This window comes from Barbus barbus, assembly GCF_936440315.1.
Source record: "Barbus barbus genome assembly, chromosome: 23".
Classification (NCBI taxonomy): domain Eukaryota; kingdom Metazoa; phylum Chordata; class Actinopteri; order Cypriniformes; family Cyprinidae; genus Barbus; species Barbus barbus.
In genome coordinates this window covers 3,637,189-3,655,611 of record NC_136751.1, presented here as the reverse complement: position 1 = coordinate 3,655,611, position 18,423 = coordinate 3,637,189, and the positions used below count along the sequence as shown (strand labels likewise).

The window sequence follows — 18,423 nt, the reverse complement described above, 5'->3', positions numbered from 1 at the left end:
AGTCACATGGGTGATTTTTTGGGGTTGTATGGTGCAGCAAAACCTCATATACGAGCGCTATTTACACTCAACTGAGAAATGCATTAGACCTATAGTGCTATCAGGAGCTCAGTGCCAAGAGCCTTAAAGCTGTATACTCCTTAAAAAGTGTTTTCCCTACAGAAAAGAATAGTTTTGGGATATATCATTAAGTGATGTACGCTCAATTCAGTAAATGCTACCTGTTAAATTATGATTTATTAAAGTCTACACCTACCACAACCCTTACAGTAATGCAGATACATTAAATATGGTTGTTAAGCATGAGAAAAAGAACGAAATATTGATGTGCGCATGCGTAGTAAGCCCCTGTTGGAAAATCTGACGGGTAGGATCAAATGTCAAAATCACCATCATCATAAAAGGTAACTGTGACTTTGTTTTTCAAAGAACAAAGTCAGAATTGCAAGATATAAATTCTTAATTCTGAGAAAAATAAGAATTTTTCTCAGAATTCAAACTCAAAGTTCTGACCTTTTTCTTTGAATGCTGTTTTTTTCACTACAGAACAGAAATGAAAAAAAAAATGCAACTATTTATCTAACTTTTTTTTTCTCAATTTTACAATTTATATCTCACAATTTAGTTTTTTTCTCTCTCAGAATTGTGAGTTTATATATAACAGTCCAGGGGCCTGTTTCATAAAATAAGTTTAGCAAATAAGCCAGGTTTATTTCAGTTAGTCTGACTTATTTTCAGTTGATTTAGTTCAAAATAAGTCAGACTAACTGAAATAAACTTGGTTTATTTGCTAATCTGTCTTTATGAAACAGGCTTATTTTTCTATTAAATGGCATAAGCTTCTATAATGTTAACTGAACATAAACAAAAATCTTTATAAGTGTGCTCAGATGCGGGGACTGTCATCTCAGCTTTGTTCCTTTGTAAAATAAAGTCTTGACGTCTGGAACTCTGCTTCTCGAGCTTCATTGACTTCATAGAGAAGACCACTGCTTTCTCCACGACACTAGTTTTACGCTCCTGTATATATTACAGTAATATTGGACAATTTGTGCACTGTGGCTGGCGCAACCACACTGTGTTCAGATCAATAAATGAAAAAAAAAACTTAAACTGCATGATGACCCAGCTTGTAAAAATAGTTGTACTTTATGTCCCAAAATTTGCCACTTTATAGTTTTCTGGTGAAATACAAAATAACAGAAAACAAACAAACTCAACCTCGTGATGGAGTCTGTTGTGAAGATGAAGTGAGGGAGAGAGTCACATGTCGCTGAGGGGATAGAAATAGCTGCAGTCTCTATCAAAACAGTTTATTGCATTTCTCTTCATATTGTCCACTCTTGAGTAAACAGCCCTCACTGTCATATACTCTCATGATGAGGGTGTATGAGGACAGCAGTGTGGACAGCTGGAGACAGGGAACCAAGTCACTCAGATCAGGCAAAGCAAACTAATGTCCTCAAGTGTTTTGATGGCATAACTGAAGCTTATGAAATATGCAATATTAAAAATATCATGTAGATTTGTTTGCGAATTTGAAAATGTGCCTTAAGTTATTTTGTGTTCATAACTCATATGAGCTTTCTCACATTTGCTCATGTCTCTTATGAAACGTTAAATGGTTGATCCCTCAGTTATCAGTTATCCACTTCAGTCCTTCAAAGATGTTTTAATTACATCAATCAACAAACAAGCGTACAGGTTCAATTGAAAATGTCAACATTCATTTTAAAACACTTCTGAAAATATGGTCTCTATTCGTCAGGAGTTAAAAATGGTACACTACAGTGTCATATTTAGTATTTCAAGCACAGGAAAAAAAAGATGGAAACAAGAAAATGGATTTCTGTGTGAGGCGGTGTATGAAAATACATTTTGTGGAAATTTGCTTTGACAGTTTTCAGGCGAAGGAGAGATTGCGGGGAGCTAGAGTTGATCCTAATCCCCCTAAAATCACATTATTATTATTTTTTTTATTCAATTTTATGTCATGTGAGATATGTCAGTTCGGGACGTGAATCAGGACGTGACAGGCCAGATATGAATCTACATCCCTGTGAGAATGTGCACTGGTTTGCTATGACTCTTATTCAAACAAATATAATCCATAGCAATGATTGAAAGGAATACACAAATGCATATTGTCATATTTTCATCTGATTATATCAGTTATATCCAAATGGGTCCAATAACCAGACTCCAACAACTGGATTGAACAATTTGGCAAAGGGTTTTTTAACTTGACATTTTTATATTTGTCCTAATTCAACCCCAATTTTCTGAAATACTGAAAAACATATATTTGGTTAAACACAGTGTCTTGATACACAGCTGAATGAGAAACAGAATCTACCAGACACTGAAAGAAGAAATACACTTTAAATAAACCTCGAATAGAAGTCAATCTATGGAAACTCAGTTATTCAGCATGTATTTTTCCTCTGTCCTGTATTTCCTGTTTTCAAGGAAGCATAGGTCAAAGAGGTTCAGCAGAGATAGAGACTAGGTCGTGATATTTCTGTTGAAGTCATATGACAGTCTTCTCTTAGCATTTGCAGCTAATTGCTGGTTGGACGTTGGGAGATTTGGAGAAAATCTGGCACTGGTCTTCAGTCGAGCTGTCGCACATTCCTGAGGTTGAAATGATGGTTATTTAAAGCATGCACTTAACTGGTGTTTCCAGTACCAAGCTCTATTTATGGTAAGTGTAGAGTATATAAATCCATTTGCAATTTCAAGTAATATTACAAGTGTTTGATGTAGCAAACACTCACCAAGAAGTTTGTAATTATGTTTGTAATTTCATTACAGCAGACTCACAGAGCGGGGACGTTCCAAATGCAGTGACTGAAGGAGAAGTTTATAGGACAGAGACTCCGCCCTCTTATATTTCACACCAATCATCCGGTCTAGATCCTGGAGGCCATCAAGTAAGCTCTGCTCCCTTTGGGCCAAAGCAAAATGATTAACTTGGAATTTTATAGCATGTAACGAGAAAAACAAATACCATTATTTTACATGAAATGATGAAAGGAAGACTTGTTTTTACATTTTCAGTCATCTCAAGAGGATGAAATACAGAATTTCATGCAAAACAGTAAGTCCTTTGTGCTTTATGTGATGCAATGCAGTGGTATTTTCTATTACCATAAGGTGGCGATAAAAGACTAGTATATGTCAGGGGGTTTTAAACTGTTTGGCATTGCACATTTTGGATGTTTTCCTTATTAGCTGACAAGTGTTAAATAAGGGAGGCATCCAAAATGTGCATTCCTTTGGAGGCTCTAGGAATGGCATGAAAAAGTATATCTTTAAATAAAAATATTCTAAAAATTCATAAACGTAACTGACTTTACAAGTAAGTCATAATTAGTGCAGCCTAACTACAAATAATGCAACATACTTGTGTTCCCCTGTATTGCTGTTTTCAGCTGGTCCTTGCAGAAGCTGCTTTAGTGTATAAATGTATTCAGGATCTTCACAGGCGGACTTCTCTGAGGGAAAGGCCTCTAGAAACACATTTGACTACACACACATACAGTAAGGATCACTAACCATCAGAGCATCAGCAGTGATGAAAATATGTTTGTAAAGTTACAACATTTCAGAATTTAAAGATATAAATATTTCTGCCTTTTTCTGGTAGATTTTTTTGTACAATGAATGATTAACTGTATAATTGATTTCCTATTCATATCACAGGGTCTCACATACTGTAAACATGTACATTTATTAAGTTGTTAAGTAATGTAATAAGTGTAATAATGTACATTCATTAGATCAAGGTTAGGACAGATTAGCACACCAATATGAAGGTGACCACATACTTTTTTCAGTGTCTTTAAAATACTTGAGAATAATCGAAAAACATAATTCTTATAACAAAGCATAAACTTTTACCACATTATGGAGAGGAGAGAGGGGAAGGTTTGGATTTTCGGTAGAAGGCCACCACTGGCCACCAGGCACTATCTTCAGCTCCAAAGTCTCCTGGCTGAAGGCAGTCCATGTGCTCTCTGACTGCTGGAACGACTGGACCGCAGTCCAATCAGATGCCCAGGATGCAGGTTCATTTGCATCAACAGAACTTGTGTGTTCCTCTGAGAGGAGATAAAGGCTCATTTAAGTCTTTATAGTTTCATTTTCAAGGCTCTCACACAAAAGCTCTTTACAAGACCAGTAGGCGGTATGTTACTGGAAAGATGTTCTGCTTTCTGCGGTGGAAAGGTTTCACATACTGTAGAACATGTGCAATAACTGACAAGTGGTGAAAGTGTTTAACCAAACTTCATGTCTAATGTAGTATTTATAGAGCATGGTGGAAAGGTAAGAAAAATGTGCTTTTACCTATATTTTGGCAAAACTTAAAAAAATTACCTATAAATTCAATTCACTAGAGCAGTAAAACACCAATAACTTATATTCCTTTTCACACAAATTATGATAACTGGGCCAGATCATTAATTAATAAAGACTTATTTTTGTGCAGATTCTTGTGATTACCTCAGAGCATTTTTACCATAGTGCATGATTTGTAAATTAATTAACTAGCTTCATATGTATAGAAGTGCTTTCAAATAGATTCATTTTGAATAAACATTTGTGTTTACATAACATGTGTACTGTGTATATTTATATGTATATATAAATATATATTTTTCTTAAATATATACATCATGTATGTGTATTTATATATACATTTAAATATACACAGTACACACACACATATATTATGTAAACACAAACTTCGATTAATCGATTTGACAGCACTATGATTTTTCTGATATAGTAAACTTGCTCGGTAGCTCACCTGGTACAGCATTAGACTTGTGATGTGGAACAAGTCCTCTAAAACATGAGTCACGATAAAAAAAACCTCAAAACACTTACAGAAGCAAGCTAAAATGGCTTGGTTGCTTCAGCAAATGTGTTTTATCTCGTGTTTGCTTTTGTTAACACTGTAAAGTTTAGTGTAGGTGGTACATTATTAAGGCATTAGAGCACCACTCACCAGACATTTCGTTTCCATTCTGCCACAATATATACAACAACCAACATAATAAAACATTACCAGATTCGTGTTCATCTTTTTGGATAAAACTGCACTTTTACCACCACTCACTGGATATTTCACTTTAAAATGCATCATGAAATGTGCAAGAAGCAATGTAATATGATTTTTAAGAAATGTCTCAACAGGATAACAGTGAATGTATGTTAAATGGCTTCTAGATATAACTTGTCATTTTAAATATCTACTTGTGTGATGCAATTACAGAATTAAAAACTAAACCTGTTTATGCTCACTACCGGAATCACCAGGTTTTCACCAGGGTTAATCTTGTGCATTAAGATTACATAGAGGCTGCCAAAAATGGAACTGAATCCATAAAATTATTAAGTGGAAAGTGTTTGTGGTTACACTTTATTTTAAGGTGTCCTTATTACAGTGTTAATTATACATTTAAGTACTGAGTAATATTAATTAACTACAGGTACTTACTATATGGTTAGGGTTTGGTTTAGGGTTACTTGCATGTAATTATGCATGATTTATTGTTATTCTACTAGTAAGTACATAAAACGTGTAATAAGCACCTTAAAATAAAGTGTTACCGTGTTTGCTTTTGACCAAAGTTTATAGTTTATAGAAGACGTACTAGATGAATAAACAATGAAGGGTTTGTCCTCTGTTTTGATCAAGCCATTCCCTCTAGATACGCTGCCTTTGGCATTGTGAAGGTTGGCCTCCCCTCTTGTCCCAATGGCCTTGTGTTTGCATGTCTTTTTAATGCTGTCTCCTGCCTTAGGCTGGTACACAGCAACAAGGGAAGAGTGAGTGGTTGGGGGGTTGGGGGGGGGGGGGGGGGGGGGGGGTGTGTGGAATTCCAAGCAGTGCTTTAAATAATTAATATCTTCACATGAGGTCGGGGGAAGCGAGGGGGTTTGCAGCAATCCAGGTCAATCCAGCCAGACTATTTAGTACATTGGGACTGCATGTTTATCTGCTCACTCAAACCCAAACAAAGCCAGGTTCCTACTCCAGAAGAGAACTTACAGTACCTTCCGACTTATATGACAAAATGTTTTACCTTGCTACATTCAAGGCAGCGTACTTACCACAGTTGTAATCCTCAGCCAACTGTTGTACCTCACTGATCCCATCCATCCACAGCTGCTCTCCACCTGCCTGCATGAATGCCCCAAACTCATCCTCCTCCTCCTCCTCGCCCACATCAAGAGACCCCTCGTCAGTGGCCACCTTGTCCTTGTTGTCAACTCTTGCTGGCTCTGATAGCAACTCTGAGCTCACCAGAGGCAGCAAGTCTCCACCTCTAGCCCCCGCCTCCCCCTTGCTTAATGCTGGGATGGCTGTTGCTATGGCTGCGGTGGTGGTAGGGGCAGGATTAGGCAGGGAGTGAATAGTGGATACAGTTATATTGGCTGTTGGTGCGCTAAAGCCTCGTGAAGAGGATTTGTCAGAGTGCTGAACTTCAAGTTCTCCATGCTCTGTGATTAATTCCTCCCAATGCTGAGGTGAGCACATGGACGGCCTCCTTTTCTTTTCTGTAGTGCTACATTCAGCACCCACTGGAGTGCGGCCCTCCGGCACAACTGTACTCTTTGTGTCTGCAGTCCCATCTCTCTGTGTTGCAAGATCGCTGGGCTCCACCGAGTGTAGATTCTCACGGTCCAGTAGGTGCTCGTTTGGCCTGGATTCTGGATTCTTCTGAATGCTGACAGGGACTTCGGAGGGAGTTATCATGGGAGAATGATCTATGCTTGGCTCAGTATTACAGTTTGCTGTGGTAAATTTGATTCCTAGACTATCAGTCTCAGATGCTACAGATGTCTCTAGGTTTGGCACATCAGCAACAATATTCTGGTGATCATTTGCATTAAGGTCACATTTACTGACCTCAGTGTCACCTTGTGCATTGGCACAACTGGATTCTTCTTTAGAGCAGTTATCGGATTGATTCAAGCTCATCTCATCTTCAACCTGCTCACCTGGTTTGGCAGAAGAGCAGCAGGTTTGTGGATCTGTGCTCTCGGATGTGACAGCTTTCACTAATATGGGGGAATGAGCCCTTTTGTCTTTGCCCAACTTCAAGTCGTCCTGACTCAGAAAGCTACACGTCTGGCCTTGTGTTATTGTGTTATCTGGTGTTAAATTAAGTGGTTTTGCGTCTGAAATCACTGCATTTTTTTGGTCACCATTTTTTGTTTCCCCTTTGCTGTGAGCCGCTGTTCTTTTCTCCATTGTTTTACCGCACTTCCTCCATTTTCGTATGGCCCTGGGCTTGGCCTTGAACAATCCTCCATCGTCTGGCCCATCCTGACTCACCTTCTGCCCTTTAGAGGAACATCTAAGCTCTTCCTTTGTCCCTTCAAGAATAACAGCATGAGTCCGTGGACCTGTGATTCTTGTCCCAGTCCCGCGGTTTCCAACAGCACAGATGTAACTGCCCCTTCCCTGGGCCTTGAGAAAGAGGCAGCGTGTCTGAGTCTGCCTACCACCTCCCTCAGTGCCCTTCAAAGTGGCCACAGTTACAAGAGCGCCAAGACCGCCTTGCCTGACCCCTGGAGTTCTGGTTGCACTAATTGTGCTATCCAATGTGTGCCCATAGCCACTGCTGACCTGACCAGACCAGCTTCTCTGCCCTGCCCTGTTTTCAGGAGGCTGCTGGCATGTGCCCTGTGCCCGAGATCCATTAGCAGCCTTTCTTCTGGCTTTAGAGTAGCCGCCACTCACAGCCCATGCTCTCAGGCCTTTAATCAGGGGTATGGCTCCAAACTCAAGGGCACTGGCGAATGAGACATTGGTTCTTTGGCATTCATGCAGTAGCTCCCTATGGGCCATGTCCAAGCAGTTGTTGTTGTTGTTCTGTTGCAGCATTCTTCTTGGGGGGAATAATATCAGATGCTGTGGTGGATAAGAATGACATTTAGGATGTCAAAATCTTGAAATTCATTGTTACAGCACAGCATTTAACAATCAGTAAAGGAAGGCAAATTGCATATATCTTGATTTAATGATGATTTAAGTTCAAAACCTGACAATTAAAGGTCAACATACAAGTGCAGGGTCAAATTTTAGTTTAGGTCTTTGCAAATTGTCTTCAAATAAAAATATCCAGTTACCCAGTAAAATAATCCAGTTAATCTCTCTCTCTCTCTCTCTCTCTCTCTCTCTCTCTCTCTCTCTCTCTCACACACACACACACACACACACACACACACACACGCACACACACACACGTGCACACACACACACACACACACACACACACACACGCACACACACACGCACACACATAATTTTCTTGCAATACTTAAAACTGTAATATGTATTGTAATTTTTTTGTAATTTTTAACTGTAATACAACTTGTATACAATTACTTGTTTATATACTACAGTTTTGTAATTTATATCTTGACAATTAAAGGTCAATACAAAACGATGCAGGCTCAAATATTTGTTTAGGTCATGGCAAATTGTCTTAGATTTGAGTTAATATTCTATACTATATATTCTATAATGTCTATACACACACAAACTGTAATATACTACAACTTGTATATATACTACAATTACTTTATATTCTATATACTATAATATATACTGTATATAGTACAATTACTGTATCTACTGTATATGCATTTTTATATAGTTTAATGTATATCATGATTATATACATACTGTAATAACTATGAAATATAATCATATGAAATAAAATACATATTCAGTATTTATAATGCAATTTTATTTTTATACTCTTAGTTTTTTTTAAACTATATTAAAAAATGGATACTGTCATGTCAAACCACAAAAAGATTTTTCGTTCTATTTCTACTTAATATGATTATTCCTATATTTTATATGTAGTTATTATAACTGTATTTTATAATGTATGTACATGAGTGTTTTATTTGATAATGTGTATTTTATTAAGAGCTAGTGTATTTAATACTTAAGTTACTGTATAATGTATAATCATTTTTATTCTCATGTTTTATTTCGCATGTCACAGTTTTGTGTCATGATGATCAGAGGACGCTGCGTTACGTAGTCCACACACACAATACGTGATCACATCACTTGCACCAAATCGAGAGTCTATCATTAACTAATACTTGCCCACACAGATGCATCTTACATGAGGTAACCTCGGGGAGGGGGAATTATCTGCATCGATTCTTTTGGTGGTTTGACAAGATAATATCCATCTTTTTCGGGATATCATAAATAACCCATCTTTCTTTCTTTGTACCCTCTTACCTTTACAGTGTGCCAGGCATTTTCCTCAAACGGATGCGATGTCACGAATCACACAATTCCAGCTGTCGTGCGTCTTGAAGATGCTGCTGGGCTGAAGGATTTTAGCGTTAACCTTCATGAGGATTTTGGACCGTCTAGAAATGATGATATCCATGACACCACTTCGTTTTAAGACAGCATATCCGAATACAGACCACCGTAGATATAGTGTAACCTATTGTCTCCCAAGCACGTCTCAGGTGCTCCGTTGAAGTGAACTCCTCCGTGTCTCCTCAGCGCAGGCTGCTTTCACTGGCGATGCAACGCAGAGCCTCCGCAATCTAGTGCGTGCGCTCAGCTGACCAATAGCGGAGCGTCCTTTTATGCTTACGCACACGCGCGAACACATTACTTCATTATAGCTTTTCATTTAGCTCTTCAGCCAGCTCTGGTGAGTACAGGCTACTTTTGAAACCCTCTTGCACTCACTCTTTTGCTCGACATCGTTTAGCCATAATTGGTAGGCTATAGAAACTCACTATAAAGAGATTTTTGTATTAATAACATAGTGATCTATGTTTATACTGTAGGCACTTTAATTCTAATCAGAATCATTCATGTGCAAACTATTTTAGTTTCATTTTTGTGCAATACACAGGTCACAGAAAATGAAAATGATCATCATTTACTCGCCCTTGTGTTATTCCATATTTCCTCAGTGGAAAATAAAAAGGGGAATTATCTTTCTTTTTCAGAAGACATTTGTGTATGAAACACAGACTCTTTTTATAACACTTTTCTGTTTTGTTGTAGACTTGAGTGCTCCAGCCTCCTTTCATTGTAATTACTTGGACAAATACAAGCAATGCATTCTTCAAAATGTCTGTTTTCATGACAGAAAGTAAAAAATAAGGGTTTGGAATGACATGCGGATGAGTAAATTATGATCAAATTTCTTTTTTTTAATGTTTGTACTATGTAGTTTAATCTGGATGCAGGTTTCATTAATCATGAAACATTTTTAGATATTACGGTATATTGCAGTCTTGGGGAAGGCTGTCAGTTTCAGAATTGGACCACAGCTCATTATTAGTGCTGCCACATTAGAAGAATTATGAGAAAATCAGTGGAAAACATACATCGGGAAATAATTATGAACAACTAATTAGAATGTTAATATTTTATTTGACTGTTCTATTTTTGCATTAGATGGAGAAAAGCATCATCTAATGATTGTTTCAGAAAAGCAACACATTACACACATGCAGTTCAGAATTAAATATAATATATACAATGATATTGCTTGCATGTAGGTCAATTCCATCACCAACACATGTCACACTCAGTGGTTTCAATTCATAATAATTCAGAGCCTTTCTCCTGAACAGAGAAATGCTTTCTGGTACACCATGTCACCATGAAAATGTGAATGAAAAAAACTTTATATTGTTTAAATTTATTTTAAAATATGTATCACAAAAATACTCTACAGGCTTTTTTTGTGTGTCTTATCTGTACAGATCATGCATATAAATATGTAAAAATAGTACATGTATTTCTAATAATATCTAAAATAAACAAAATTCCATAACAACAACCAAACACTACAGAGACAAACCAGGCATCGAAAAACCAATATTACCAAAATGCTGTAATTCTACAGCATAAATGTCATGCAAGACTGCACAAGAAAATCATAAGCAAATGTATTGTAATGTAATGTTTTTAAATATCTTTGCATCTGTCTGTTATATATATATATATATATATATATATATATATATATGTATATATATATATATATATATATATATATATATATATATATATATATATATGTATATATATATATATATATATGTGTATATATATATATATATATATATGTGTATATATATATATATATATTTATTTATTTATCTACAACCAAAATTGTAAAAAAAAAAGTGTCATACAGAGTGGCAAGTTACAAAACATGAAAATAATGTCTAAAATAAATAATATTCTTTTTGTAGCAACATTTTCATTATGTGTAAGTTATGTTTTTCTTGCAAAAGCTGGAGAAAATATGTTTGCTTTCTTTAATTTAAATAGAATAAAACCTGCAAGACTGAAACAACTGTCACATTTACAAATATAATTATTAATCCACTACCGATTGTATGTCACAGCTCTGTAACTGAGATTTTTACTGTTTCGAACTGCTACCTTTTGTTTCTGTATACTTTGTCGTCTTTGTCACTACAGTAAGAGTTCCCTCTGTTTTAGTAATCAGATGCTCTGAGGGCATTTCGTGGGTCAAAAATTCTACGCTTGGCATCTTCACATAGAAACCTCCATAGGCTTCCTCACTAGAGCAGGGAAGAGAGGACTTGCTTCCTTTTGGAGAGCTTTCTGGTGTGATATGAAAGATGCCAGTAGAATGTGGACTAAGGGTGACCTTGGGCACTTTGAACCATGTTGTCTCCTCTCTTTCTTCACACTTCATTACAGAGACGAATCCAGATGACACTGTGGGTTCTGGAGACTCTGATCCCTCCCGTTCTGTCAACATTTCAGTCCTTGCTTTTGAGGATACTATAGTACTAATCTTTCTCACCTCCTCATCCTTCTCTGTTTTCTTCTTGAGACCTGGGAAAGACATTGTGCCTGATATTGTCTTTGACTCCTTGCTCTCTTTGCTTTCTCCTGAGGTGTCCTTCCTGAGTTTCACGCTTGTTTCCATGTCTTCTTCCTCACTTGCATCTTTTGAGTATGGTGAGAAAAACTCCACTTTAGGCAATTTAAGTTTTCCAAACATTGATTTGTCATCTTTGTCACCATTTAGACTTGGACTTGTTCCATCATCAGACCCCCTCGGTGTTACATCAAATGATCCTTTCTGCCCAGATGAAAATGTGACTTTGGGCAATTTAAGCTTACCAGTTTTTGACTTTCCCTCAGTTTCCACCTCATCTTCGCAATATATTGCTTTCCCCTTTTCATTTGATAGACTTTTTGACTTGCCAAAACTAGGCTTCATTTTGATCTTTGGCTGTTTGAGCTTAACATCTCCAATTTCTGCACTTGCTTCACCACTTACACTAGCAGAGCTCTCCGTTTGTGTATTCACCATAACAAATACAGCTTTTGTTACTTTTGGCAGACGTGGGCTTTCATACTCTACCTCAGTGTCTATGTTTTTAGAGTGACCTTTTCCCTGAGATGAACTGATGTCAGCTTCAGGTGAAATTAAAGAAGGCAGAGGAATCCCAAACTTTGGAATTTTGACTTTACCAGTCTGCTTTTTATCTTCATTAGAATTATTAGTGTCAGCTTGGGCAGTCTCAATGTTAAAGTCAAGTTCGGGAATCTTCGGTGCTTGTAAATCAGCTTTCAAGTTTGCATCAGTTCCTCCTTTTAGAAATTTAGCATCCATTTTTCCAGACTTGTTTATGTCGGTTTCTAATCTAGAAAGCTTTACTTTTGGCATTGCAATATTAAATTTTGTACCTTTAACTTTTGGCCTTTTTATTTTTTCTTTCGGTGCGGGTTCCAGATCAGTATCTTGAAGTTCAGATTTATTTTTATTCTTTTTTCCGTCTCTTGATATGCCAAGATCCAACTCTAGATCCACATTAGACATCCTTGTCTTTTTACCCTCTTTATGTGAATCCTTAAGGCTTGCATCAGTAGAAGGATCTGACATGTTTGCATCTCTAGACATTCCTATATCTAGTTTTGGGATTTTAACATTTGGCGTTGTCAATTTTCCACCCCCTCCTTCAGATTCTCCCTCTTTGGTATCAAACTCTCCAGTTCTAATTTCTGGTAATGATATGTCTACCTGTGGTATCTTAATATCAGGTATTTTACACTGTCCACCTTTTACTTCCACAGATTCCCTAATCCCAGGGATCATAACTTTACCCTTTCCTACATCAGGCTGAAGTTCTGAAACAACATCTTTAGATTTTATTTTAGGAAGGGGCATATCAATTTTTGGTGTCTTTAATTTTCCACCTTCTAGTTGTGAATCAAGTGTGTGACTTTCTTCTCTCCTTCCATGAGGTAGTGATAAATCTATCTTAGGCACTATAATGTCTGGCATTTTTAATTTACTCCCTTTCACTCCAAATTCTATATCAGAATCATAATTTTTCTTTCCATGAGGCAATGATATATCAACACTGGGCATTGACATTTTTGGTATTTTTAGCTTTTCACCTTTAATTTCAGTGTCAGTGTAAGATGTGCCATGTTTTGCATGTGGTAATGATATTTCCACTTCTGGCATTCTTAATTTACCCTTCCTTCCAACCTCCACCTCATGGTTATCTGTGTCACCCATTTTTCCATGAGGAAGTGAAATGTCTACTTTAGGGATCTTGACATGGGGAAAATTTACTGTACCCCTACTACCATCAATGTTAAAGTCAGAAGAATCCACTTGTTCATGAAGTTTCACCCTAGGCAAGGAAACATCCAAATCAACTTTTGGAATTGATATGTCAATTGTTGGCATCTTAGGAATTTTTAAACTGCCCCCATAACCTCTGATATCTGCCTCAGATACATCAACCTCAGTTTTAGGAAGCAATACCTCACATTCTGGAATATTTGCTGTTGGAAATGATATCTCAACTGCTGGCATTCTGACCTTTCCTTTGTTATCCACATATCCAGGCATACCCATTTCTACATTTTTGAGCTTTCCTTTAGGTGTAGGTGTCTTGAATTTGGGGAATTTGAGCTTGGATTTGACCTTATCCTCAGAACCCTCTACTCTGAATTCTGGTTTTGTAGTTTCTCCAGCACCTGCCTTTATCTTCATTTCAGTGTCAGGACCAATTATTTCAGTATCCTTTTTAGATGATGATGTTCTTTCCATTTCCAAATCTATAGATAAATCAGGACTCTCTAATTCTAGTTTGTCTCCACTTTTCAATTTTCTGCCAAATTTAGGAAGTGAAATTTTGGGCATTTTTACAGAGACTTCTGGAACATCAAAACTTGACCCAGATGACGGCCTTCCACCCTCCGCCTTAAGAAGTTCAATGCTTTCTCTATCACTGCCCTTTCCCATGGGAAGAGGAAAGTCCAGGTCAACTTTAGGAGCAGATATGTCAACAGTTGGTATTTTCACACTTGGCAGCTTGATGTTCCCACCTAAAGTTACTTCAGGGACATTCAAATCACTAATTTTGGCAACAGAGGCTTTGGTCTCTATATCGAAATCACGAATCAAGTTAAAGTCTGGGCCTTTAATCTTTGACCCAACTTTTAGTTCACGATCAGTTTGTTTCATTTTAGGGACAGAAATATCAACAGTGGGCATGTGAAATCTTAAACCTTTTTTAGTATCATCACCCAGATCAAGCCCTCCCTCTGCGGTTCCTGGCAGAGAGATATCTACAGAGGGCATGTGAAACATTCCACCCTTGATATCGGGATCTTCAACATTGATTTCACTTGCTGATGGTTTTAATTTAGACAAAGAAACATCTAATTTTGGCATTTCAAATTTTGTTCCTTTTCCTGCAGTTCCTTCAACATCTACATCTCCTCCTGCTCCTCCGCCAGGTAGAGAGATATCAATAGATGGCATGTGAAACTTTCCACCCTTGATATTGGAGCCTTCAACATTAATTTCTCCTGCTGATGGTTTTAATTTAGGCAAGGAAACATCTAATTTAGGTATTTCAAATTTTCTCCCTTTTCCTGCAGGTCCTTCAACATCTACATCTCCTCCTGTTCCTCCTCCTGGCAGAGAGATATCAATAGAGGGCATGTGAAACTTTCCACCCTTCATATCGGGACCTTCAATGTTGACTTCTCCTCCTGATGGTTTTAATTTAGGCAAGGAAACATCAAATTTAGGCATTCCAAATTTTCTTCCTTTTCCACCATGTCCTTCAACATCTACATCTCCTCCTGCTCCTCCTCCTGGCAGAGAGATATCTATAGAGGGCACGTGAAACTTTCCACCCTTGATATCGGCGCCTTCAACACTGATTTCTCCTCCTGATGGTTTTAATTTAGGCAAGGGAATATCTAATTTAGGCATTTCAAATTTTCTTCCTTTTCCTGCAGGTCCTTCAACATCTACATCTCCTCCTGTTCCACCTCCTGGCAGAGAAATATCAATAGAGGGCATGTGAAACTTTCCACCCTTCATATCGGGACCTTCAATGTTGACTTCTCCTCCTGATGGTTTTAATTTAGGCAAGGAAACATCAAATTTAGGCATTCCAAATTTTCTTCCTTTTCCACCATGTCCTTCAACATCTATATCTCCTCCTGCTCCTCCTCCTGGCAGAGAGATATCTATAGAGGGCACGTGAAACTTTCCACCCTTGATATCGGCACCTTCAACACTGATTTCTCCTCCTGATGGTTTTAATTTAGGCAAGGAAATATCTAATTTAGGCATTTCAAATTTTCTTCCTTTTCCTGCAGGTCCTTCAACATCTACATCTCCTCCTGCTCCTCCTCCTGGCAGAGAGATATCAATAGAGGGCATGTGAAACTTTCCACCCTTCATATCGGGACCTTCAATGTTGACTTCTCCTTCTGATGGTTTTAATTTAGGCATGGAAACATCAAATTTAGGCATTTCAAATTTTCTTCCTTTTCCACCATGTCCTTCAACATCTATATCTCCTCCTGCTCCTCCTCCTGGCAGGGAGATATCTATAGAGGGCATGTTAAACTTTCCACCCTTGATATCGGGGCCTTCAACATTGATTTCTCCTGCTGATGGTTTTAATTTAGGCAAGGAAACATCAAATTTAGGCATTTCAAATTTTCTTCCTTTTCCTGCATGTCCTTCAACATCTACATCTCCTCCTGCTCCTCCTCCTGGCAGAGGAATATCTATAGAGGGCATGTGAAACTTTCCACCCTTCATATCGGGACCTTCAATGTTGACTTCTCCTCCTGATTGTTTTAATTTAGGCAAGGAAATATCTAATTTAGGCATTTCAAATTTTCTTCCTTTTCCTGCAGGTCCTTCAACATCTACATCTCCTCCTGCTCCTCCTCCTGGCAGAGAGATATCTATAGAGGGCATGTGAAACTTTCCACCCTTGATATCGGTGCCTTCAACATTGATTTCACCTCCTGTTGGTTTTAATTTAGGCAAGGAAACATCAAATTTAGGCATTTCAAATTTTCTTCCTTTTCCACCATGTCCTTCAACATCTATATCTCCTCCTGCTCCTCCTCCTGGCAGGGAGATATCTATAGAGGGCATGTGAAACTTTCCACCCTTGATATCGGGGCCTTCAACATTGATTTCTCCTGCTGATGGTTTTAATTTAGGTATGGAAACATCAAATTTAGGCATTTCAAATTTTCTTCCTTTTCCTGCATGTCCTTCAACATCTACATCTCCTCCTGCTCCTCCTCCTGGCAGAGGAATATCTATAGAGGGCATGTGAAACTTTCCACCCTTCATATCGGGACCTTCAATGTTGACTTCTCCTCCTGATTGTTTTAATTTAGGCAAGGAAATATCTAATTTAGGCATTTCAAATTTTCTTCCTTTTCCTGCAGGTCCTTCAACATCTACATCTCCTCCTGCTCCTCCTCCTGGCAGAGAGATATCTATAGAGGGCATGTGAAACTTTCCACCCTTGATATCGGTGCCTTCAACATTGATTTCACCTCCTGTTGGTTTTAATTTAGGCAAGGAAACATCTAATTTAGGCATTTCAAATTTTCTTCCTTTTCCACCATGTCCTTCAACATCTATATCTCCTCCTGCTCCTCCTCCTGGCAGAGAGATATCAATAGAGGGCATGTCAATCTTTCCACCCTTCATATCGGGACCTTCAATGTTGACTTCTCCTCCTGATGGTTTTAATTTAGGTATGGAAACATCAAATTTAGGCATTTCAAATTTTCTTCCTTTTCCACCATGTCCTTCAACATCTATATCTCCTCCTGCTCCTCCTCCTGGCAGAGAGATATCTATAGAGGGCACGTGAAACTTTCCACCCTTGATATCGGCGCCTTCAACACTGATTTCTCCTCCTGATGGTTTTAATTTAGGCAAGGAAATATCTAATTTAGGCATTTCAAATTTTCTTCCTTTTCCTGCAGGTCCTTCAACATCTATATCTCCTCCTGCTACTCCTCCTGGCAGTGAGATATCAATAGAGGGCATGTGAAACTTTCCACCCTTCATATCGGGACCTTCAATGTTGACTTCTCCTCCTGATGGTTTTAATTTAGGCATGGAAACATCAAATTTAGGCATTTCAAATTTTCTTCCTTTTCCACCATGTCCTTCAACATCTACATCTCCTCCTGCTCCTCCTCCTGGCAGAGGGATATCTATAGAGGGCATGTGAAACTTTCCACCCTTCATATCGGGACCTTCAATGTTGACTTCTCCTCCTGATGGTTTTAATTTAGGCAAGGAAACATCAAATTTAGGCATTTCAAATTTTCTTCCTTTTCCACCATGTCCTTCAACATCTATATCTCCTCCTGCTCCTCCTCCTGGCAGGGAGATATCTATAGAGGGCATGTGAAACTTTCCACCCTTGATATCGGGGCCTTCAACATTGATTTCTCCTGCTGATGGTTTTAATTTAGGTATGGAAACATCAAATTTAGGCATTTCAAATTTTCTTCCTTTTCCTGCATGTCCTTCAACATCTACATCTCCTCCTGCTCCTCCTCCTGGCAGAGGAATATCTATAGAGGGCATGTGAAACTTTCCACCCTTCATATCGGGACCTTCAATGTTGACTTCTCCTCCTGATTGTTTTAATTTAGGCAAGGAAATATCTAATTTAGGCATTTCAAATTTTCTTCCTTTTCCTGCAGGTCCTTCAACATCTACATCTCCTCCTGCTCCTCCTCCTGGCAGAGAGATATCTATAGAGGGCATGTGAAACTTTCCACCCTTGATATCGGTGCCTTCAACATTGATTTCACCTCCTGTTGGTTTTAATTTAGGCAAGGAAACATCTAATTTAGGCATTTCAAATTTTCTTCCTTTTCCACCATGTCCTTCAACATCTATATCTCCTCCTGCTCCTCCTCCTGGCAGAGAGATATCAATAGAGGGCATGTGAATCTTTCCACCCTTCATATCGGGACCTTCAATGTTGACTTCTCCTCCTGATGGTTTTAATTTAGGTATGGAAACATCAAATTTAGGCATT

General features: G+C 38.1%; 2 protein-coding genes across 3 annotated transcripts in view; both read right to left on the bottom strand.

Annotated features, from left to right (window-relative positions):
* Positions 1-1,655: 1,655 nt before the first annotated feature.
* On the bottom strand, positions 1,656-9,601 carry LOC306842743 (uncharacterized protein). Of its 2 annotated transcripts, none has more exons than XM_079373788.1 (6): positions 9,287-9,601; positions 6,124-7,930; positions 3,904-4,103; positions 3,407-3,528; positions 2,824-2,947; positions 1,656-2,634 (listed from the first exon to the last, which is right to left on the bottom strand). In XM_079373788.1, exons 2-6 carry the CDS (start codon positions 7,901-7,903, stop codon positions 2,506-2,508), a joined length of 2,355 nt encoding a protein of 784 aa, XP_079229914.1. In that variant the 5' UTR covers positions 7,904-7,930; positions 9,287-9,601; the 3' UTR covers positions 1,656-2,505. The 2 variants fall into 2 exon arrangements, with proteins under 2 accessions (XP_079229914.1, XP_079229915.1); XM_079373789.1 differs by having other exon boundaries at positions 1,657-2,634; positions 2,778-2,947.
* Positions 9,602-11,453: 1,852 nt separating this feature from the next.
* The window catches only part of LOC306842630 (uncharacterized protein), a gene marked incomplete at both ends in the record, with an annotated part of 30,800 nt that continues 23,830 nt past the window's right edge, over positions 11,454-18,423 (bottom strand). Inside the window, 5 exons of the mRNA XM_079373591.1 lie at positions 11,454-16,366; positions 16,454-16,549; positions 16,697-17,464; positions 17,795-17,915; positions 18,285-18,379. Coding sequence (XP_079229717.1) covers positions 11,454-16,366; positions 16,454-16,549; positions 16,697-17,464; positions 17,795-17,915; positions 18,285-18,379 — 5,993 coding nt within the window. The remainder of the gene's footprint in view (positions 16,367-16,453; positions 16,550-16,696; positions 17,465-17,794; positions 17,916-18,284; positions 18,380-18,423) is intronic.

Excerpts from the sequence above, each read along its gene's own strand:
- LOC306842743 (XM_079373788.1), bottom strand. The coding sequence starts at position 7,903 with ATGCTGCAACAGAACAACAACAACAACTGCTTGGACATGGCCCATAGG. Across the intron at positions 2,948-3,406 it reads AGCAATACAGGGGAACACAA|GGAGCAGAGCTTACTTGATG; the intron begins GTATGTTGCATT and ends TTTGGCCCAAAG. Across the intron at positions 2,635-2,823 it reads ATTTGGAACGTCCCCGCTCT|GAATGTGCGACAGCTCGACT; the intron begins GTGAGTCTGCTG and ends TTTCAACCTCAG.